The sequence below is a fragment of the Mus caroli genome, unplaced genomic scaffold (assembly GCF_978045245.1).
Source record: "Mus caroli unplaced genomic scaffold, Mus_caroli_1 scaffold_13, whole genome shotgun sequence".
Lineage (NCBI taxonomy): Eukaryota > Metazoa > Chordata > Mammalia > Rodentia > Muridae > Mus > Mus caroli.
In genome coordinates this window covers 51,963,466-51,986,433 of record NW_028227268.1, presented here as the reverse complement: position 1 = coordinate 51,986,433, position 22,968 = coordinate 51,963,466, and the positions used below count along the sequence as shown (strand labels likewise).

Below are 22,968 nucleotides of genomic sequence, written 5' to 3'. Positions count from 1 at the left end.
TATAGAGAAACCCTGTCTCAAAAAAACAAACAAACAAAAAAATTCAAAGAAGAGTGCATTCTAAGAAGTAATACGACGTAGTGGACTCCATGGTTATAAGTCATTTTTATATTGGCTGCTGTATTGGCTATGTTACTTTCACTTGGTAACAGGTGTTGAAGAGACTGCCTTACAGTGTTGACCTCTTTGTCATGCTGGCCGATTGTCAGCTTCTAGCAAAGCACTAAGCTGCAGTAAATGGTCATTTTAGTTTCTGACTTAGAGTTTCTGACCACAAGCTGTTTTAAACTGGAAAGAGATGGCTCATGGAAAAGATGTTGAATTTGAAACTAGGTATAAGCATTTTGAAACAAACAATCAAAACAAAACAAACAAACAAATGGGCTGGCAAGATGGCTCAGCGGGTAAGAGCACTGAATGCTCTTCCGAAGGTCCCAGCAACCACATGGTGGCTCACAACCACCTTTAATGAGATCTGACGCCCTCTTCTGGTGTGTCTGAAGACAGCTACAGTGTACTTACATATAATAAATAAATCTTTGGGCCTAAGCTAGCAAAGTTGACCAGAGTGAGTAGGGCAGACCAGAATGAGCAGAGGTCCTAAATTCAATTCCCAACCACATGAAGGCTTATAACCATCTGTACAGCTACAGTGTACTCATATACATTAATAAATCTTAAAAGGAAAAAAAATCTCCAAAACCCAGAAAGTTACTCATACCCGACGAGTTTAGGATAGACAATTTACATGACAGAATAAGACAAGTAATATTTTTACCATACCTTTTTTTTTTTGAGTAATGCTGCATTTTATTTTGGCTGTGTCTATTTTAGTTATGTAGGCTGTGTTGTTACTAGTCTGAATATTAAAACAGGAAATAATATTATGAAAAGATAGGATTTGAAATTTTTCAGCATTTGCCTTCAAATTTATATGATTATTATAAGACTAGTTATCTTTGCCTCTTGACTTCTCTTTTGAAAAAAACCTTAACTGCTGTGATGTACATATGGAGGTCAGAGGATTACTGTAGGCAGTTGGCTCTTCCTCTTACCATGTGGGTTCTCTGGATCAGTCTCAGGCCATCAGTCTTAGGGGTAAGCACCTTTTACCTGCTGAGCCGTCTCATCTTAACTTCTTTAACTTCTATATGTATTGATCAAAATGAGTCCATTTTATAAATGTAAAGCATTTGGAATTACCTCCCCAGAAATCAAAGAAAGGTTGTAAGAATATAATGCCATTTTTATCTTACCTGAAAGGAGAGCGGGACTGAGGAGATATCATTAGGGCTGGACTTCAATCCCTGGAACCTATAGGAGGGAAAAAGACCCTGGAAGAAGGAGATAGGCAGATACTTAGAGCCTAACATGTAGCCACCCTACACACTAGGTAAGTTCCAGGTCAGTGACAGACTATCCAAAAACAGAATAAAATAAAGCCCCCATGTGGCTGGTACCTAAGGGATGGCACCTGTAGTTGTCTGATTTACATACATATGTGCTTCGTGCACCTACACATATATGTGCAATGTAATACAAATGCATGCACACACACAAGCAAATCCTAATTTTGTTGCTGCAAAGGAGAACAGCCAAGCATATGCACGCATTGCTCTGTAAGCACAAATTTGAATTATCTTTTTGAAATGCATGGTATACAATAGTTACATAAGATTTTACATATATATTTAACCTAAAGCCTTATGGCTAGCATCTGTCAATTCTGTCATTTTCTAAATTTCTCTTCTATTTTCATATTTAAAATACAGCCATCGAGATTTACCTCATTTTCCATTCCTACCGGGGTTGTAAGGTTTAGCTTTACACTTTCAGGTTAAGGAGCTGAATCATTATCTGGAGGCCGAGAAGTCTTGCAGGACTGACCTGGAGATGTATGTAGCTGTTTTGAACACTCAGAAATCTGTGCTACAGGAAGATGCTGAGAAATTGAGGAAAGAACTGCATGAAGGTAGGTAGATATATGTTGTGTATACTTTTACTTTATTCCAACCATGTAAGTAAAATACATATTGATGAACAACAGCATCAAATCCTAAAGCATGAATGCAGCATGCTAGTGATTCATTTTAAGCTTTATGGTCAGTTTGAAAGCCGTTGTGAAAGTTGCTAAAGGAGTTTGGATTGCTAAGGAGCCTCTCCTTCCACCACTACGTCAGCAATAACTTTACAAGGCATGAGCTCTGGGCAGAACACAATGATGTTTAAAGTGCTTTAGTCTGCATGGTATTCAGAAGGAAGTGGGTTAGCAAAAATGAGAGTGGGGTAGAGAGCACCTCATGTAGTACGGCTGTCTAAGGGGAGGTTTTGATGTCACTAAGAAGATGTATAATGCAATGTGCAAGTGAACTCTGTATTTCCACAGTTAAAAAAAAAAAGCAACAAGGCTTGGGTGTGGTGCTTCACACCTATAATCTTAACACTTGAGAAATTGAAGTAGAGCAATCATTAGTTTGAGACCAGCTTGGGTTACAGTATGACTCAATCTTTTTTTTTTGTTTTTTTCGAGACAGGGTTTCTCTGTATAGCCCTGGCTGTCTATTCACTCTGTGGACCAGGCTGGCCTCGAACTCAGAAATACGCCTGCCTCTGCCTCCCAAGTGCTGGGCTTAAAGGTGTGCGCCACCACCGCCCGGCTGACTCAGTCTTAAAAATGCAAACAAACATGGGTTGGACAGATGGGTCACAGTTAAGAGCACTACTATCCTTACAGAGAACATCTTGCCTATAACTCCTGCCCCAGGGTTTCCAGCCTCCTCTTCAGATCTCTGCATGCACCTGCACTTGTGTGTATATAATCATACCCACTTATATATACATGATTGAAAATTAAAAGCACAATACTTTGAAACAGTATTTCTTTTACTTTTTTAAAAAAGATTTTATTATTATACATAAGTACACTGTAGCTATCTTCATTTGCACCAGAAGGGGGCGTCAAATCTCATTATGGGTAGTTGTGAGCCACCATGTGGTTGCTGGGATTTGAACTCAGGACCTTCGGAAGAGCAGTCAATGTTCTTACTCGCTGAGCCATCTCACTAACCCCTTCTTTTACTTTTTAAGATCATAATATAATTGCTTAATTTTTCTCTTTTTCCCTGTAAATGAGCCCTCATTCAAATTCTGAGGCACTCCCTCTTTTTAAAAAAAAAAAAAAAAAAAAACAAATAGAACTCCTCCAAAACAAATCAAAAGAAAAAGACTACAAAATCAAACACTTGAGATATACAGTAATAACTGTTGCTTCCTCAACACTGTGGAAAATAGAGATGTGAACAATTTAGGACTGTCTATGAGCCAGCTTTCCCTCCAAATAGTTGAAAACTGAAATAATATATCCCTAAGGAACTGCTGCATAAAATGTGGAAGTATCCCAATCTTTGAGTAGGGTTTTGACCCCCAGGAAACAGTCTTTTACATGTGCTATTGGCATCAGACACCTACACTGTCAATGGGGTCCAAAAGAAAGAAGTTTCAATTTGATTAAGATAAATTTAAAATTCGTGTCATAACCTTTCTAAAATAATCTTTGAGATTATAAAACCTTCTTAGTATATATAAGAATGGACTCAAACGATCATTAAAATGAGGAAGTAAAAGAAGTAATTTTTGGTGGTTGGGGTCTTAGTTGGTGGTAGAGCACTTGCCTAGGAAGCACAATGCTCTGGATTGGGCCTGAAAAAACAAGCAATTAAAATAAAAAAACTCCAGTAATTTCTGAACTGATACTAGCACATCAAAAAAGTATCTTGGAGTGAATAAGATGGTGCAGTGGCCAAGCCTGGTGACCTGAGGATCCATATGGTAGGAGGAGAAAATGACTTCTACAGTTTGTCCTCTGACCTCCACATATACATAACCTACCACACACACAAAATAACTAATTAAAATATGGATAAGAAATACAGGAAAATAAGAATGTCCTTTTTTTATAAGACTTATTTATTTTATTTATAAGAGTACACAGAAGCCGGGCGTGGTGGCGCACACCTTTAATCCTAGCACTTGGGAGGCAGAGGCAGGCGGATTTCTGAGTTCGAGGCCAGCCTGGGCTACAGAGTGAGTTCCAGGACAGCCACGACTACACAGAGAAACCCTGTCTCGAAAAACCAAACAAAAAAAAAAAAAAAAAAAAAAGAGTACACAGTAGCTGTCTTCAGACACACCAGAAGAGGGCATCAGATCCCATTACAGATGGTTGTGAGCCACCTCTCCAGCCCAAGCGTGTCTTGAAAAGAGAAGAAAAGTAAAAATTGAGAAGCAGTTTAATAGTCTAACAGCAGGTTACAGACTCACTTGGAGCCTCGGTCTGTCCAGCAGTCATACCCAGCTGCTGTGGGATAGAGCACCATATAGCTGCCCTGCTGGGAAATGGATTGAGATGGGGCATGATCACTAACAGAGGGGTCAGTTCTTCTTGTCCTATAGATAGGTTTCTTTAAAAAATAAAACCAAAACCCAAAAGATGTTGCTGGCATCCGCCTTTAATCCAGCACTTGGGAGCCAGAGGCAGACGGATCTAAGTTCAAGGCCAGCCTGGTCTACAGACTTGAGTTTCATGACAGCCAGGCTACACAGAGAAACCCTGTTTCGAAAAACCAAAACACAAAACAAATACAGTATATTAAAAAAAGGGAGGGGGGCACTTAAAGAAATACTAGAGATGGCTCAGTGGTTAAGAGCACTGACTGCTCTTCCAGAGGTCCTGAGTTCAATTCCCAGCAACCACATTGTGGTTTATAACAATCTGTAATGGGATCTGATGGCCTCTTCTGGTATGTCTGAAGACAGCTACAGTGTACGGATATAAACAAAATAAATAAATCTTTAAAAAAGGTTTTGGAGGCAGGAGTTGCTGGTACTGTTCCTGAGCTCTCAAGATCCTTATTAGCTGGGACTGCAGACTTAGGTCATTATACCCAGCTGAAAGAAGTCATGGTCACATGATGCTTTTAACATTTATTTTTAATATTTTTATTGTTTTCTGAAGTCAAATTTTAAGTGTTTTGTGAAGCTTGGAACAGACCTCTGGCTACAGCTAAGGGGATGTAGCAAAGAGGTTCAGCAGGTGTGGTGGCACATCCCAGAGAGGTTCCTAGGCTGCACAGTGAATCAGCCCATCCCTTGTCCCCACCCTCCCAGCTAGTTCAGCAACTCAGTGTACAAGAGACAATAAACAAACTGTGGTACTGGAGTAGTGGACCTGGGGCAGGCCATACAGACACTATTCTACAGAGGCCGGGCTTTTATCATATGGGTTCTGAATGAGCCTTTGAAGGCTTTTAAAACAATGTATTTTCTCAATATTAAGTTTGTGGATGGAAATCATGTGTTGTGTCCCAAGAGAACATAGGAATAATTACCATAACTATAATAACAGCTCCAAGTCCTGCAATAAAGCAACTATTAACATTTTTTTAAAAGTTTATTCAGGTTTTCTAAAAATTATGAAGCACAGAAGTTGTTTGTCTGTTCCTAAGGGCGTAATTGAGGTGACTTTGGTTTCAGGGGTGGTGTGGGAATAGTTGCCATGTTCACTTGTAGATTGATGACTGGCGTCAGTCATAAGGCAAACTCACAGAGTAGAATGCTGACCAGACCTGTAGTAGACCTATGCTAAAGAAATTGCCCACTATCAAAATGCAGTGTTTTTGATTGGGGGGGCTCCTAAACAGTTTGCCATCTCTTGGAGCAAGAACGACAACAACACAACCAGTTAAAGCATACATGGCAGAAGGCCAACGACCAGTTTCTGGAATCTCAGCGTTTGCTGATGAGAGACATGCAGAGAATGGAGATTGTGTTAACTTCGGAACAGCTCCGACAAGTTGAAGAACTAAAGAAGAAAGATCAGGTGAATGGGCTTGTTTTTTGTTTTTTGGTTTTTTTTTCCTTTGTTTGTTTGAAAGATTGATTTTATTTTTTATTCTGTGTATTTGTGTCTGTGTGTTTTTTGGAAGGGGTGTTTAGTGCACATTGAAGCTGGAGGCGCAGATCCTTGGGAGTTAGCAGTCAGTTGTGAACTTCCTGATGTGGGTGTTCTGCAAGAACAAGAGCTAAGCTATCCCTCCAGCCCAGACAGTTGTTTCTTAGGCATCATGGTTAGTGATCATGCTCCTGTTCATATCACAGTGTGTATGTGGGAGGCTGACCTAAGCTGGAGCAAGATACTTTGTAACACTTTATTATCATTTATTTGTGATGCTGGGGATCAAACTGAGGGGTCTTGCTCATGCTAGGCAGATGCTGCCCCACTGTGCAAAATCTCTAACTCTTAGTGATTTTATTTTTAATATCACTTTGAAAAAAAAACATAGTGGCTACCGAGATGTGGTAGCATACACTTACAGCCCAGGTGTAGTGGCACACACTTACAGCCCAGGTGTGGTGGCGCACACTTACAGCCCAGGTGTGGTGGCGCACACTTACAGCCCAGGTGTAGTGGCACATTAGAGCCCAGGTGTGGTGGTGCACACTTACAGCCCAGGTGTGGTGGTGCACACTTACAGCCCAGGTGTGGTGGCGCACACTTACAGCCCAGGTATGGTGGCGCACACTTACAGCCCAGGTGTGGTGGCACACACTTAGAGTCCCAGCCCTTGGGTGTGTGATTGGAGAGTGATGGCTGTGAGGGCAGTAAACTCTGATCAAACCCAAGCAAGCCATTGGGAGGACTTTGTCGGCTTTATACATTATCTCATGTGGGAAGAAAGTGACTTAGAAATAACCCTTGGAGACCGAAGGGCGCAGCTGTATGTATCTCTGAGAACATCTTCTCAGTAGTAATATAGTTCTCTCAGGATTTCTGAGTTTTCAGAGTAGGCCAAATTTGTGGTGACCTTGCTTTAAAAGTCTGATTAAAATATGATAGGGTAGAGGTTGGGAGTAGTGGCCTACACCTGAAATCCCAGTATTTAGGAGGCAGAGAAAGGAGAATCATGATTTCAAGGGCAGCCTAGGTTAGGTAGTGAGATACTGTCACATAACCAACCCCACTGAATAATGAAACACTAATACTTTCTCATAGAAAAAGGTCTTGTTTTAAATACAAAGCGAGGTACTTAAGAGGTGGCTCCTTGGCTAAGAACACTTGTTGCTTTTGCAGAGGTCTAGATTCAATTCCCAGCACTCACATGGTAGTTCACAACCATCCACTCTTGTTGCAGGGAATCAGATGCCCTGTTCTGATGTCCTCTTCAGACCTATGAGAACACCAGCACTCATATGACACACATACATACATGTAGGCAACACACATAAATAAGTCTATGAACATATTTTAAAACACAAATGAAATAATATCAAGTGCTCAGGCACACTACTCCTTCCAGTGACTTCATCTATCAATGTGGTAGTGTCTTCTAGATCATTGCCTTCCCCATATAACTTGGTTTTTGTTTTTTTGTTTTTTGGTTTTTTTGGTTTTGGTTTTTTTCAAGACAGGGTTTCTTTGCATAGCCCTGGCTGTCCTAGAACTCACTTTGTAAACTAGGCTGGCCTCGAACTCAGAAATTCGCCTACCTCTGCCTCCCAAGTGCTGGGATTAAAGGCGTGCGCCACCACCGCCCGGCTCATATAACTTGTAAATACACTTGAGTATTATTTTATACTTTGCCTTGCCATAAGCATTATCTTGGGTTTGTTTATATTCCAGTTCTGTCTCACTCTTGTTCACTGGTAGCAGAGCAACTATAATTGACTTTATCTTCACTGTAGTGGACATCAAGAGCTACCCCCATTCCTTCTCAGAGAGTGTCACAACCAGTATTCTCTGGTGTAGTGTATGTGTGTACAAGTATTTCCCTAGACTGTTAAAAGTGTCCTCTGCTTTTTTAGGTATTAAAATATTTTAAAATGCTATATATGACTTAGGTTAGATTTTGTTTCTTAGTTTTTATTTTAATTTTGTTTTTAAATTCTTGCTTAAAGTATAGATTTTTAATCTCATTAAAACAGTCTTTTACTTTTAAGATGATTGTTGAAGCCCTTCATTAATACTTGTGTTAGCTAGTATTGTGCTGAAGCTTAATAAAGAATTTCTCAGCAAACAAAAAGTCTGTGAGGTAGGCATTACATAGCCTTTCCTGTTGTAGATTAGGAAGCAAGCCAAGGAAGGTGATGGCAGTGCCCACGCTTGAGTCATTCAATCTGGAGGTTAGTTTACTTGCTTGGTCCCTGGCCTTTACTTTCCATACTCCTGCACATGTGTCGACCTGGTTAGCCCTTTGCTCACCGCAGGTCTAGTCTTCTAGGTCTCTGTCCTACAAGTCTTCCTTTCTCCCTGGAGCCCCAGTGACCTTCTCATTCAGTGAGCAAGTTCCTCTTCCTGTCTTTTGATATTCAGCTCTAGAAGTTATATACTTTGGGTTCTCTTTGCTGGCTCTCTTAAATGAAACAAAAACCAGTTTGTATTTTTTTCCTCCTGCAGAATTCTGCGTGTACTTTTCTGTATAATTGTGTTTGTTTCCCCTTACTATGCAGAAAAGGTAGATTTATCTTTGTTGAGCTGGTCGGTACTTGGACTTTGAGCATCCTTTTGTGTTTTATGTACATCTCTCAGATCCTAATTTTTCCCTCCCCTTGCTTCCCTCTTTGTCTTTAGTCTTTTAGTTTTATGAGATAGAGCCTCCCTGTGTCTCACAACTTGGCTTGAGTTTGTGCCTACTGACTCAGCCTCTGGGCCACTGGGATTACAGCTCCCATTGGTAGTCCCAGAGTTTGTACATGTTTTCAATGGGAGTATGATGTCAGGATAGCTTTTTCTGTTTTCCGTGGTGAGATAAGATTTATTTTATGTAGTTTTCCTGTTTTGGGTTATCTGGAACAGGGAGTTGCTTTTCTTTTGTTTGTCTTACTTTCATACAGTGTGCTTTCTTAAATTTTGCTTTTTGCTTTGCTTACTTTGTGCTTATAGTAGTAAAATGTTTATCATGACCAGAGGCCCCTTCTACTGAATACAGAACAAATTATCTCATGTCCAGTTTTCGGTTCTCATAAAGATCTCTGCTCTTGTTTTGAGTGGTGGAAGAACTATATGATGCTTACATATAGATTACCCCGGTAACTAAATGATGCTTTTTCTTCTTAACTTTTAGGAGGAGGATGAACAACAAAGGGTCAATAAGAGAAAAGATAACAAGAAAACAGATACCGAAGAAGAAGTAAAAATACCAGTAGTGTGTGCTTTAACTCAAGAAGAATCTTCAACCCCATTATCAAATGAAGAGGTGAAGTGAATCCATGACTACAGTTACTCTATGTGCTGGGTAGGAGCCCAAGACTCAAGGGACCTCAAAAAACTCTTATACACAAATTCATAATTTTTAGTGTATTTCTACATCAGTCATTTACCTTGTAGGTTAGTGAGGGTATCGATTGCTGTGATTAAACACCAAGACCAAATTTCAGGTCACACTCCATCATGGAAGGAAGTCAGAGCAGAAACTAGGGCAGGAACCGGGGTGTCGGGAACTCATGCAGAGGCCATGGAGGAATGTGGCTCTGGCTTGTTCCTCATGGATTACTCTGCCTGCTTTCTTACACAACCAGAACTACCTGCCCAAGTTGACATAGCTCACAATGGAGTGGGCCCTTGTACCTCAATTAATTAAAAAATGCCCCACAAGCTTGCCCACAGGCAAATGCTCTAGTGGGAGCATCTTTTTTGACTTGACGGTTCCTCTTCCCAAATGACTCTAGCTTGTGTCGACTTGGTAAACTACTGACCAGGGCACCTTGTTTGTGTGGAAAGTAGGTAGATGAAAATGAGATGAATGCCCGCTGTGTTCCATTGTTGCAGTTGCTCTTACAGCATTTTAACACTATTCGAAACATGCTGTTTCATTCACCATTTATAATTACTAGATATTTCTTTACTGCTCTTTTCAAACGTCATACACCAGAACAGGTTTCTAAACGATGTTTTTTTGTTTTTGATTTGAAGTAGAATTGGAGGATTATTGAATTTTTTTTTTTTAATTAACGTATTTAAGCACAGAGTTAATAGAAAGGGGTTGGGGGAAGGATAAGACACATTTAAATGTAAACTTTTCAAGTGTTGCCCAATGTCCCTTTACATATATATGCTATATATATAAAATTTTATACACACACATACACACATGTACATACACACACACACACACACACACACACACACACATATTTAAATGTAGGTGTTTTACCTGCATATTTGTCTATATACCATGTGCATGCAGTGCTCATAGAGGCCAAAAGAGGGCATTAGATTCCCTGGAATTGGAATTACAGATGTTAGGGAGCTTAGATTCCCTGGAATTGGAATTACAGATGTTAGGGAGCTTAGATTCCCTGGAATTGGAATTACAGATGTTAGGGAGCTTAGATTCCCTGGAATTGGAATTACAGATGTTAGGGAGCTCCCAGTGAGTGCTGGGAATCAAACACGTATGGATGAGTGCTCTTCCGGGGAACCACATCTCCAGCCTTGGTGTCTGTTTTTAATGTGAATTATAAATATTGCTAAACACTTGCTTTTCTGGTGGGGGAATGACAGGATCTTGCTATGTAGTTCAGGCTGACCTTGCTCTTGCTCTCAAGGTTATTCCTTCCTCAGCTTCCAGAACGTTTGGGTTGATTATAGAAGCTTGCCACTTGTTCAGTTCCAGTGTAGGGCGTAAGTTCTGAGGGTAGAAGGTTAGCTTTGGCAGGATACATTAAGTTTCAAGGAAGGGTGCAGGTGCTGGGAGGGGGAAGAGCAGAGAGGCTGGAAATGCAAGTATGTCAGGTGTCATACCTGTGAGCTGTCATCTTACACCTACTGTGTAGCAAGGGCCTCTGTGTTGAGTGTCCTACTTTAACTTTCTATACTCTGCAGCATTACTGTCCTGTTCTCATCTCTTCCTTAAGTGTGGTCACGGTCAGATTGCTCTCATACACAAACCACCACTGACTACTGTAACCTACGTCACTTAGTAGAAATTTGTGTAGACTGTTGAAACCATTTGAAAGAATTTTCTTTCTTTTTAATTTTTTAAATTGGGTGTGTGGGCACACTTATGTGTGGGTGTGAGAGTTTGTATGTATGTGTGCACATACCCACACTATCTAGAAGACATCAGATCCTTTGGAGCTGGAGTTAAAAGTGGTTTTGTGCTATCTGCCATGGATTTTGGGAACCAAACTCGGGTCCTCTGTAAGAGCAGCAAGTACTTTTAACCATTGGGCTATTTTTTTTCAGCCCCAAGAAGGTTTTTTTAAAAAACAAACAAACATATTTATTTTAACATGGGAAGGTCTGAAGACACCTCAGCATACATGTGGAGGTCGGAGGACTGGTGTTTTCCTTTCATTTTGTGGGACCTGGGGATCGAACTTAGGTCTTTGGGTTTAGTGGCAAATACTTTTACCATTGACCTTTTTCTTTGAGCCAGAAAGAATCTCCTAGTGGCCATATTCACCATTCTCTTGTGCCAAGATGTCCCCATCACTTGTTGGTTCCTTCATGTGGGATGCTTGCCCTGCTCTTTCTGGTTATTAAAGTTCTCCTGTTCATCCTTCACAGCTCATGCTGCTGCTACCTCTTTAGTAAAGGAAATAACTTGTATACCTAGAGCCTCTGGGGTAAAACCCAAGGGTCCTCCTTTCCCAGTTGAGTGGCCCTTCTAGCTTTACCTCTTGTTCTTAACTTCACGACAGTTAGGCCTGGCTGCTTGTGATTCATTCTTGTAAGTCCTGTTTGTGTCATCCCTGTTGCTGATAATTTCATCCTCGTAAGGACCATAGCTAGAGCTTAGTAGTTATCGCTTACATGTGTAAGGCCCTGTGCTGATATCCAGAGTTGGAAAGGTGGAGATTTCCATCATACATACCTCCCTCACTTTCACCTCCTTTCCCAGCTTGTGAAGTTGCAGTTCAGTTGACCATATTTGCCTAACAGGTATCTTGTTCTGTTTAGTTTACAGATTTACTCTGAGCCATGTACAGTACAGTTTCAGATGGCTTGTATTTTCATCTTTATTGACAGCTTGACACTAAAAATTTTTTTTTTTTAATTTTTTTAAGAATTCTGCCAGACACTGGAAAGTATGGTGCCATTGTTTTGTACATTTTTGTCGCCGTTCTGGAACACACGCCAAAGGCTGCTTGGCTGATTTTGCCAGGAGAATGTCTGTATCTTTGTGTTCAGCAGGATATTACATGGCCTTTGCATCATGCAGTAATCTACCCAGTATGTTTAGAAAACAGGAAAGGAGAATGTGTGATTTATAAAGAAGTATTTTTCTTAGTTTTGTTTCTGTTTTTAATAGTTTTCTCCTACCATGCATATTATTTCCCAGCCTTTAAAATATATTTTAGGCTTTCTGCTGGGGAATGCACTCCATGGTAGAGTGCTTTGCCAGCATGTATGAGGTTCTAGGTTCAGTTCTCTGCAACCTTCACCCCCACGAGTTAGACACACACACACACACACACACACACACACACACACACACACACACACAGAGAGAGAGAGAGAGAGAGACAGAGAGAGAGAGACAGAGAGAGACATTCTACTTCTACTTTCAGACCTGATACTTTGCATTTTCAGTGTTGAATATAATTGTTTTATATTCAGATTCATGATAATTTGATTTGGCTGGTAAATTAAAATCAATATGGAATACTTTGCAGACTTAGTTTTATTGCTAAGGACATTTAATATTTTTTAACAATCTTACATCATCTTTATTTTTGTACCTAGAATATGCTTTTTCACTAAGAAAGGAATAGGAAAATAAGGAACATTTGTGAAGTGCAGGAAGGGCTTTACAAATAAAAATAATTGTTTAGACCACCCAGAGACAACTGTCTCTAGTGTTTTGTCAATCTCCTATTCCTGTATTCGTTCCCAGGATAACATAAGTATGTTCCCACTTACTTTGCTTGTTTGTTTTGCTTTATTTTGTTTGAGACAAACTTTTATGTAGTCCAGGCTAGCCTTGAACTTCTGAGCTTTCTGCCTCTGTTTTCCATGTGCTGGGATTACAGGTATGTGTCATCATGCCTGACTGTATATTTGTACTTTGCAAATATACTCTATATTGTTACTGCATGTTTATGAGTGTTCCTACTTGCTTAAATCTAATTTAAAGTTTTGTCATCCTTAAATTTTTGAACCCATTTAATAGACTTTTAATGTAAATGTACCATAATCTCTTGACCATTTCCCTGCTACCTTGTGACAAGGCTTTAATTTATGAGGTGGCTGACAGCATGAGGAGGTCAGTATCTTTGGAACAGTTTGCTGTTACATTTTTCTGTCTGTTTTTTCTCTCAAGCCCAGTATGTGTTGAACAGGTATTATGCCACTCACTGCTGTGCATCGCCATCACATGCTTTCCCCAGCAATGAGAGCCATGACATGCAGTGTAGGCTCGGAGAGAAACTCAGGGCTGGCTAGTGTGAATAATTCTGGAAGCCTTTGGGTCCTAGGAATTGCTTTAATTGTTTGGGATCTACCTGTTCCTGGGTGATTTGGAGCAGGAGAAGTAATGGCTTGGTGAAAATTGGATAAAGGAGGTGGTTGGGGTTATAAATCTGAGACTGTTCGGTTTACATGTGGTGAGTGACCCTAGGTAGGTAGTGCTAGGGTACATAGTCTCTGCCTAGCTAGTAAGGACTCCAAGATGCCCAAACATGACCTATAGAATAAACATGGTTAACATACTCCTTATCAAATTGGTTGGTTTTTTTTTGTTGAATAAAATGTTTTCATTAAATAACACTATAATGTTATTACATATAATTTCTCTTGTACAAAAAAAATCATTGTAATGTGTCTTATTGTTCAAGTTCTTAGGAAAAGAACAGCTGAGTTTAAAGGCATTAACATTTTTTTTTTAAAGATTTGTTTATTTATTATATGTAAGTACACTGTAGCTGTCTTCAGACACTCCAGAAGAGGGAGTCAGATCTCGTTACGGATGGTTGTGAGCCACCATGTGGTTGCTGGGAATTGAACTCTGGACCTTTGGAAGAGCAGTAGGGTGCTCTTACCCACTGAGCCATCTCACCAGCCCGGCATTAACATTTTTAAGATAATATAAAGTACTTTAGAAGTATATATTAGAAAGACTACAGAATAGCCTTTTGCTTTTCTATTTATTATTTTTCTGTGTCATGGCATGTCTGTGGAGTTCTTTCTTTCTTTCTTTCTTTCTTTCTTTCTTTCACTACACTGTCTTCAGACACATCAGAAGAGGGCGTCAGATCCCATTATAGATGGTTATGAGCCACCATGTGGTTGATGGGAACTGAGCCTCAGGACCTCTGGAGGAGCAGCCAATCCTCTTGACCACAGAGCCATCTCTCCAGCCCCAACTAGTATTCTTTAAGTGGCCATTACAATTGTTCTTTCTATTCTCCATTGATTTTCTGTCACTACAACATGTGTGATCGTAGTATTTTTTAATTAAATTTATTTTATTATATTATTTTGTGTATGTGCATATTTTGCCTGCATACCTGTCTGTACACCATGTGTGTGCAGTGTTGTATTCCTTTGGGACTGAAGTTTAAATACATTTGTTAGCCAACATGTGGGTGCTGGAAACCAAACCTGGGTCATCTGGAAGAGCAGTCTGTGCTCAAACAACTGAGCCATCTTTCCAGCCCTGATTGCTGGGGTTTTTAAATTTATTTTCATTTTGAAAGTTTACAGAATGGGTTTTTAGTTTCCTTTTTTTTTTTTTTTTTTAATTTGGGACAATTGCCATCAATAGCTTAGTTAAACTAGTTTTGTTTTCCCAGCAATTTTGAATTTCAAATGAGTAAAAATATTTGAAAGAAAAGAAATAGAGAAATTAACAATAATCAACTTTTTATTATACCAGGCAACAGTTTTAAGATACTTGAAAATAAAAAAACAAGAACATCAACTGGTGTATTCTCCATTTTTTCTTTTTTCTTTTTTAATATTTATTTATTATATGTAAGTACACTGTAGCTGTCTTCAGATACCCCAGAAGAGGGCATCAGATCTCATTACTGATGGTTGTGAGCCATCATGTGGTTTCTGGGATTTGAACTCACGACCTTCAGAAGAGCAGTTGACGCTCTTAACCACTGAGCCCTCTCTCCAGCCCCTCCATTTTTTTCTAGTTGGTCCATAAAACGGTATTTAAAACAAAAAATAGGTCCAACATGTTGACACAATACCTTTAATGTCAGCACTTGGAAGTTAGGGACAGACAGATCTTTGTGAGTTCTAAGTCAGCCAAAGCTACATGATGAGACCCTGTCTATAGAGGTTAACATTATCTTAAGGAGTTGTTGGGGCTAAAGAGGAGGTTCAGCAGTTGAGAGCACTCACTGCTCTTCTAGAGGACCCAGGCTCAAGTCCCAGCACTCACATGGCAGGTCACAACTGTGCATGCAGCTGCAGCTCCAGAGATCTGACACCCTCATACATACATGCAGGTAAAACACCAGTGCACATAAAGTTTAAATAAATAATTTTAATCTTTTTTTTAAAGGGATTTATTTGTTTTATGTGTGTGTGCCTAAATGTATGCATATGTACTCCATGTATGCAGGTACCTGCAGAGGTCAGAAGAGCGCATTGCATCCCCTGGAACTAGAGCTGCAAGTGGTTGTGAGCCACCACATAGGTGATGGGAACCAAACCTGGGTCCTGGGCAAGAGTAGCCAGTCCTTTAACCACTGGCTCACCTCTCCTGCCCAAGAGTAGTAATTTAAATTAAATACAATTTCAAAAAAACTTGTTACCTTTCTTTTTATTATTTCATTTTGACATTTAACATGCGTGCGTGCGTGTGTGTGTGAGTGCATCTAGTAATTAGAGGACCTCTTTCTGAGTTGGTTCTGTCCTTCTTCCTGAGCGTCCTGGGGATCAAGCTCAGATTATCTGATTGCAGCAAGCCCCTTTACCTGCAGAACCATGAACCTTGGCTGGCCTGGAACTCATTTTATAGACCAGTCTAGGCTGGCCTTGAACTCAGTGATCCTCCTGACTCTGCCTCTAGAGTGCTGGAATTAAAGTTGTGTGCTAGCACCGCCTGGCTTCTCATTGTTACCCCTCACTGTGTAATTGCATTGTACAGTAGCAGTACTCTGCATTTACCTCTTGTACAGTTGTTAATAGTTAATATGAGTAAATGCATAAAATGTGCACATGCAGCATAGAATTAGCAATTTCAAGTGTGCAATTCCTAGGCAGTTAATATGTTCAATGCTGTGTAGTTACTACCTTTGTATAGTTTGAATACATTCTCTCTCTTTCTCTCTCTCTCTCTCTCTCTCTCTCTCTCTCACACACACACACACACACACACACACACACACACACCACCTCCCAAACATTCTATACCTCTTCCCCAGATTCTTGTAATTAGTCTGCTATGTCTCTGTGTTCTGGACATTTCCCGTAGACGGAGTCATGTGATTTTCACTGTATTTTTGGCTTCTTCCCCTTGCTCTGTGTTTAATCTTACGCCTTGCTTGAAACTTGGCTTCACAGTATGATCCTCTGCTTTTATTCCTGTTCTGGCTATGCCTTCCTTTGTGCTTCTCCCAAACAGTGGTATTTCTTATTCACATTGCCCTTGACCACCATCTGTTACTTTCATTGTAGGATTTGCCATTGCACCTTTAGTTGCTTTTATTTTTTTGGAGACAATGTTTCTACATAGTCCTGGCTGTTCTGTAACTCAGTATGTAGACCAGGCTGGCTTGGCACTTGCAGAAATCTGTGTACTGATCCCTCCTAAATGCTGGGATTACAGTTGCATTTAGTTATCTTTGTACAATGGTTATTTCCAATTGTCTGTCCAAAGGCTTTTCTGTTTGTCTGGTGAATGCCTGTACTTGGGTCTTCAACAGGCGCTTCACACGTAATGTACCTAATACCGAGTTGCACGTGATGTTTGCCAACTCATTTCTTAACCAGATGTTTCCCCTCGAGGTCTCAGAACATGAGCTGACCTCTATCTTGTATGGGCCTATACAGTATTATAAGAGTCTGTTTACTTGCTTAAACTCTCAAGAAACTGTACACATCTTAAAATTAGAAGTTGTATTTTGTCCGGGTGGTGGCGGTGCACGCCTTTGATCCCAGCACTTGGGAGGCAGAGGCAGGTGGATTTCTGAGTTTGAGGCCATCCTGGTCTATAGAGTGAGTTTCAGGACAGCCAGGGCTACAAAGAGAGACCCTGTCTTGAAAACAACAACAACAACAAAAAAGTTGTATTTTGTTCACATGTCTAACCTGTGCCTGAATAGTACCTAACAAACAGAAGAGATTTACTTGATAAATGGCTAAGTAATTATATGAAGGCAGAAAACTGAGTATGTTTAATATGTGGTGGTATATATATATGTGTGTGTGTGTGTGTGTGTATGTGTGTGTGAGTATGTATGTATGTATTACATGGTGGTTCAGAGAATTATCTAACTTGAAATTAATGTATTTTCACATTTCAGGAGCATTTAGACAGCACCCATGGGTCAGTCCATTCCTTGGATGCAGACTTGCTGTTACCATCTGGAGATCCATTTAGTAAATCGGACAATGACATGTTTAAAGATGGACTCCGGAGAGCTCAGTCTACAGACAGCTTGGGAACCTCAAGCTCATTGCAATCCAAAGCTTTAGGCTATAACTACAAAGCGAAATCTGCTGGAAATTTGGATGAGTCGGACTTTGGACCACTGGTTGGAGCAGATTCTGTGTCTGAGAACTTTGATACTGTGTCCCTTGGGTCACTGCAGATGCCAAGTGGGTTTATGTTAACCAAAGATCAAGAAAGAGCAATTAAGGCAATGACACCTGAGCAGGAGGAGACAGCGTCCCTCCTCTCCAGTGTCACCCAGGGTATGGAGAGTGCATATGTATCTCCCAGTGGTTACCGCTTAGTGAGTGAGACGGAATGGAATCTCCTGCAGAAAGAGGTGAGATAGTCTGACCTTGTTTCTTTTGTTCTCTTTTTGTTTTGAGACAGAGTTTCATATAGCCCAAGCTAACCTCCAACTTACTATATAGTGAAGATGACCTTGAAACTCAGAGGATGTCTCTTGATCCGCCTGCCTGTACCTTGCCAACCCTGTGTGCACCACCACAGCTTGCTCTCTTCTCTCTCTGGAGGGAATAGATAACTGATATTCATTGTTGATTCAGGAGATAGTTCCTGGAGTCAGCACAGGCTTGTGCTGCCAGCAAGAATGTGTTAGCACATACCCACCCCCTGTCAAGTCTGCTTCATCTCTTCTATCTGACTGTCACAGGAAGCTGGCTAGCCAGTGGTGTTAACAAGCATCACAGTTAGAACAGCCTGAATTTGAGTTTTCAGTTTACTCAAGCTGAGTGAATGCTATGACTCACTCACTTATTTTTTTTTCTTTCCTTTTAAAATGTAGAAGTGGTCAAGCACCTGATATAGAGCGTGGGTTTAAGGAGGATTGGGAAACATGGGAGAGGGAAAAAAGGCACCCTTGATGAAAAGTAATTTTTCTCAAACTATTTTAAATGTAAAGATTAAGAATCTAAGTTGTGTTGGGTGTGGTGACACACAGCTTTAATCCCAGCACTCAGGAGGCAGAGGCAGGCGGGTCTTTGTGAGTTTGAGGCTAGCCTGGTCTACAAAACGAGTCCAGGACAGCCAGGGCTGTTATACAGAGAAAACCTGTCTGGAAAAATAAAACCAAAAAGGAATGTAAGTTGTATTTGCACACTGCTTTACAGATCCCAAGCCCTTTCACATACCTCATCTCTTTGAGCTTTCTGATCATAAATGAGGCAGTCAGGTCACAGCAGTGCCCAGTTACAGATGAAGAAACTGGCTCAGAGAGATCGAGCAGAACCTGTGTTAGACTCTAGGAGTTCTGGCCGTAGTGCTTTCCCTTCTCAGGGCTCCTTCTCTTTAAAGAAGCACGCAATAAATGGAGCAGCCTGCTAAACCTAAGTACATTGTCCTTGAGCCATGCCGGACATGTCAAGACCATGCTGCTTCCGGAGCTCATGATGGGGGGACTCGCTGCTGCCTGTCTTTCCTTCCTCCTTTTGTTAGGTAGTGTTGAGTGTATGGTGTAGCACCTCTCGCTTGCTCTGTGTGTTCTTCAAATGTGGTGTTTTGTGGCCCTTGGTGCTAAGTTGTGTCCATTGTTTTTCTACCATACTTGTACTACAAGTTACAACTTCTAGAATCTGACTCTATATTTTAACTTTTTCCTGTAAATCTCTGAAGCATTTACTCTGTGCTATGCATTGAGTAACACTGGTAAGAACGTGTGTTTGTTCCATGAGTATGAGACAGAATTATTTTGTTTTGGCTGATAAGTGGTAATTTTGGTGCCCTTCAGGTACATAATGCTGGAAATAAGCTTGGTAGACGTTGTGATATGTGTTCCAATTATGAAAAACAGTTACAAGGAATTCAGATTCAGGAAGCTGAAACAAGAGACCAGGTGAGTTTCATTAGAGCCACAGAGTTTTTTTTTCTTCCGTCTGCTATATGAAGTGTATCTATCTGGTTATGGAATAATCTAGCACACACAGTGGCAACAGTGGCAGCTGATTTCCAATGAGAGCCTGTAGGAATGGGTATCCATTTTTCATTAGCATGCTAACACTATATCAGCTAGCTCAGCCCTCAGAGGTGCCAGCAACACCTTAGCACCTTTCTCTGCACTCCATCACCCAAACACCTAAACCTGATGCTGGCTTGATCTCACCCTCACAGTGAACTTAATCATACAGATATGAGGGAGGTAACATTTACTGTGGACTCTGACCACAAAAGCTAGCCGGGTGTCATGGTGGCCAGAGTTTGGATTTGTTGCTTACTGCCTGTTTGCTGTAAATTTGTTGATTTGATTAATGGTGATTCACAGGGCACAGAAGTTAAGCTCCTCCAGGCTTGGACTACTTGAACTACTTGAGGGTAAAGTTCTTTTCCAAATACAGAGTAGAAGAGTGTGACACTGGTAACAGTGTAGAGTTTAACAAGAGTAGTCTTGTGAGAGTGTGTCAGGAAAGGAATAGTTTTCTTTGGTTGTTCTGAGGATCTCTTATTGCCTTTGCCATCAGAGCCGAAGGAGGTGAGAATAAAGATCTGGTATTTCCAGGTGTCACTGATACCCAGTCCCTCATCTGTAGTCTCTTTTATTGATAGCTTACAGGTGGATTTCTAAAGCTACTTAAACTAAGATACAATGGTTGGCTTCTGATAGCCTGACATGGGAAAGGGCTCTCTTGGATTCCTTAGTTATTTCTGTAGGCTTCTATAGATGCCTCTTGCTTGCCTGGTGTTTTACTGGATTCCAGCAATTCAGATACAGTTGAAAGATGGTTTTGGCCCATAGGAGCTTTCTTTCAGCATTACAAACCAAAGCATAAGTTCAGTCTGTCTTGTTCCTAGAGATGATGTCTAGATTAGAGGAGGGTGTGTAGCTTAGCTGTAGTTTCAGGAAAGACAACACTTGAACTGTATGCTTTAGAGTCTGCTTTCACATTAGGAGAAGAACTAGGGAAGGAGAAATATACTTAAGGCGGGAAATGTTCAGAGTCATGAAAGGGAGTGGTATGTTCTAGGACACATGGCTGGCATATGAGCTTATAAGCTAGTCTGAGAAGGAGCGGCAGAGGAAGGCCAGGGTGAGACCAGTGTGGAGAGGAGATAATCAGAGGAATTACATTGAGCCTAGCATCTTGGAGGCATAACTGCTTTTAAATAGAAAAAGTATTATAATTTCACTTTTATAAAGTGTATAAGGTTCTTCTGAATCCTAGGGACCTAGGATCCTAGCAGAGAGGAGGTTTTCAAACGAGATTATGTATGTGAAAAGCTGTTGCTAACTGTAAAGCTCACCATAATGCTTGAGCCCATTCATTTCTTTCTGGATTGACAAGCCAAAAAAACATTTTTTTAACTCACAAAAGAATTGTGGGTTGAGGGTGTAGCACAGTGGTAGAGCCCTTGCCTAGCATGCATGAGGCCCTGGATTAACAGCAGAAGTACAACTACTTCCTTCTGGTTGACTTTTAAAATTATATAGGTGAAAAAACTGCAGTTAATGCTCAGGCAAGCTAATGACCAGCTCGAGAAGACGATGAAAGAGAAACAGGAGCTGGAGGACTTCCTCAAGCAGAGTGCGGAGGACTCAAGCCACCAGGTGAGCGGTGCACGAGAGAGGACCTGCTTGCTAAATCACACTTAGAGTTTCAAAGAGTATGGTTGCTTTATTCCTCTGCTTTGAAGACTTAGGAGTTTTGTTTTCTCTGAGATAAAAAGTGTTTTCTGATTGTTCCATGCTATTTTTCTAAGGATTTATTTATATTTTAAATATGTATATGTGTTTTACTTGCATGTATGTGTACCACATGTATTCTTAGTCCTCTGGAAGGTCAGAAGAGGGTCAGATCCCCTGCAAGTGGAATTATAGATAGTTGTGAGCCACCATGTGTATTCTGGGAACAAAATTCTGGTCCTTTTCAAGAACAACAAGTTTCTTAACTGCTGAGCTGTCTCTCCAGCATCTTACTATCTATTCCTTTTGAAATAATAAGTTAACAAACTTAATGCATTTCTAATGTCTCCGACGGCTTTGGATTTCCTTGTGTGTGTGTGTGTGTGTGTGTTTACTGGGTTCTCCCTGGTACACAAGAACTTCACTAACAAGAAAGATAGGACTTACTGGCTGGAAATGTAGCTCAGTTGATAGAGTGCTTGTCTAGGGTGCATTAAGCACTTGCTTTGATCCCAAGCACCATATAAACTGGGGGTGGAGGTATATACCTGATATCTCATTTCTTGAGAGGTAGGAGGAAGTTCAAGGCCATCTTTAGTTACAGAACTGGAGGCCAGTCTGGCTATTTAAGACCTTGTCTCAAAAACCAAACAAGGGCTGGCAAGATGGCTCAGTGGGTAAAGTGCTTACTACTAAGCCTCAATTTAGTCCCTGGTTTCCCCACTCCCCCCTTCCTCCTCTTCACCTTCCTTCTTTGTTCTCCTTACACTCCCTTCTCCCTTCTTCCTCCTCCTTCCTCCCTCCATCACCTCCTCCTCCTTGTCGTCATCATGGTCATCATCACCATCACCACCATCATCATGATCATCGTCATCGTTACCATTGCCATCCTCATCATTATTGAGAAAGGGTCTCTCTACACAGCTCTGTCTGTCCTGGAACTCATTAAGTAAACCAGGCTGGCCTTGAACTCACAGAGATCCACCTGGTTCTACACTCACATGCACAAACCAAACTCAATATATACATATATACATAATTAAAAATACAACTAAAATCTTTTGAAAAGGTACATTTTATATTTTTATACAGCCTTATTGTCAGTAGTTACTTTTTATTTTTCTATTTTTATTTTTTATTTTTTTTTTTGAGGCAGGGTTTTGCTGTGTTACCCTACTGTCCTAGAACTCACTTTGTAGTCCAGGCTGGCCTTGAACTCAAGGTTCTGACTGCCTCTGCCTCTTGAGTGCTGGGATTAAAGGTTTGTGCCACTACACAGCCCAGCTAGAAACAGAATTCTAGCAATCATTTTTTAAATGCACAGGCAAAATTATTTCTATTAGTTTTTGTGTGTGAATGATTAGTTTTCAAATAATTCCCTCCCCAGGAATATTAACAGTAATTCAGATAGTCAAGAGTTAAATGGTACTAATTGCTCTTTAATACCTACCTTAGAAGGTTGTAACCAACTCAAAGGACTTCATTTATCCTTTAAAGGTGTGCTGTCTCCTCTCTTTCTCTCCTTTCTTCCATTTTAAAGAAATATATCTATTTGTTTGTGTGCACACATGTATTCATCATGCATGTGTAAAATATGTGGCCGTAGCACGTGTGCAGAGATCAGAGGACAGCTTGCAGGAGTCCGTTCTCTCCTTCCACCATAAGGATTCTGGGTTCTGAGGGCCAAGCTGAGGCTTAGCAGCAAGTGCTTTTACCTTCTGT

At 40.6% G+C, this 22,968-nt stretch overlaps 1 protein-coding gene across 2 annotated transcripts in view; it reads left to right on the top strand.

Annotated features, from left to right (window-relative positions):
* Rabep1 (rabaptin, RAB GTPase binding effector protein 1) overlaps positions 1 to 22,968 on the top strand; it is a 96,193-nt gene that overhangs the window by 53,684 nt on the left and 19,541 nt on the right. The window contains exons 6-11 of one of the 2 annotated variants that reach the window (XM_021177943.3): positions 1,837 to 1,972; positions 5,700 to 5,878; positions 9,120 to 9,251; positions 17,485 to 17,952; positions 19,360 to 19,464; positions 21,055 to 21,171. In XM_021177943.3, coding sequence (XP_021033602.1) covers positions 1,837 to 1,972; positions 5,700 to 5,878; positions 9,120 to 9,251; positions 17,485 to 17,952; positions 19,360 to 19,464; positions 21,055 to 21,171 — 1,137 coding nt within the window. The remainder of the gene's footprint in view (positions 1 to 1,836; positions 1,973 to 5,699; positions 5,879 to 9,119; positions 9,252 to 17,484; positions 17,953 to 19,359; positions 19,465 to 21,054; positions 21,172 to 22,968) is intronic. The other variant, XM_021177944.3, reaches the window with a different exon arrangement.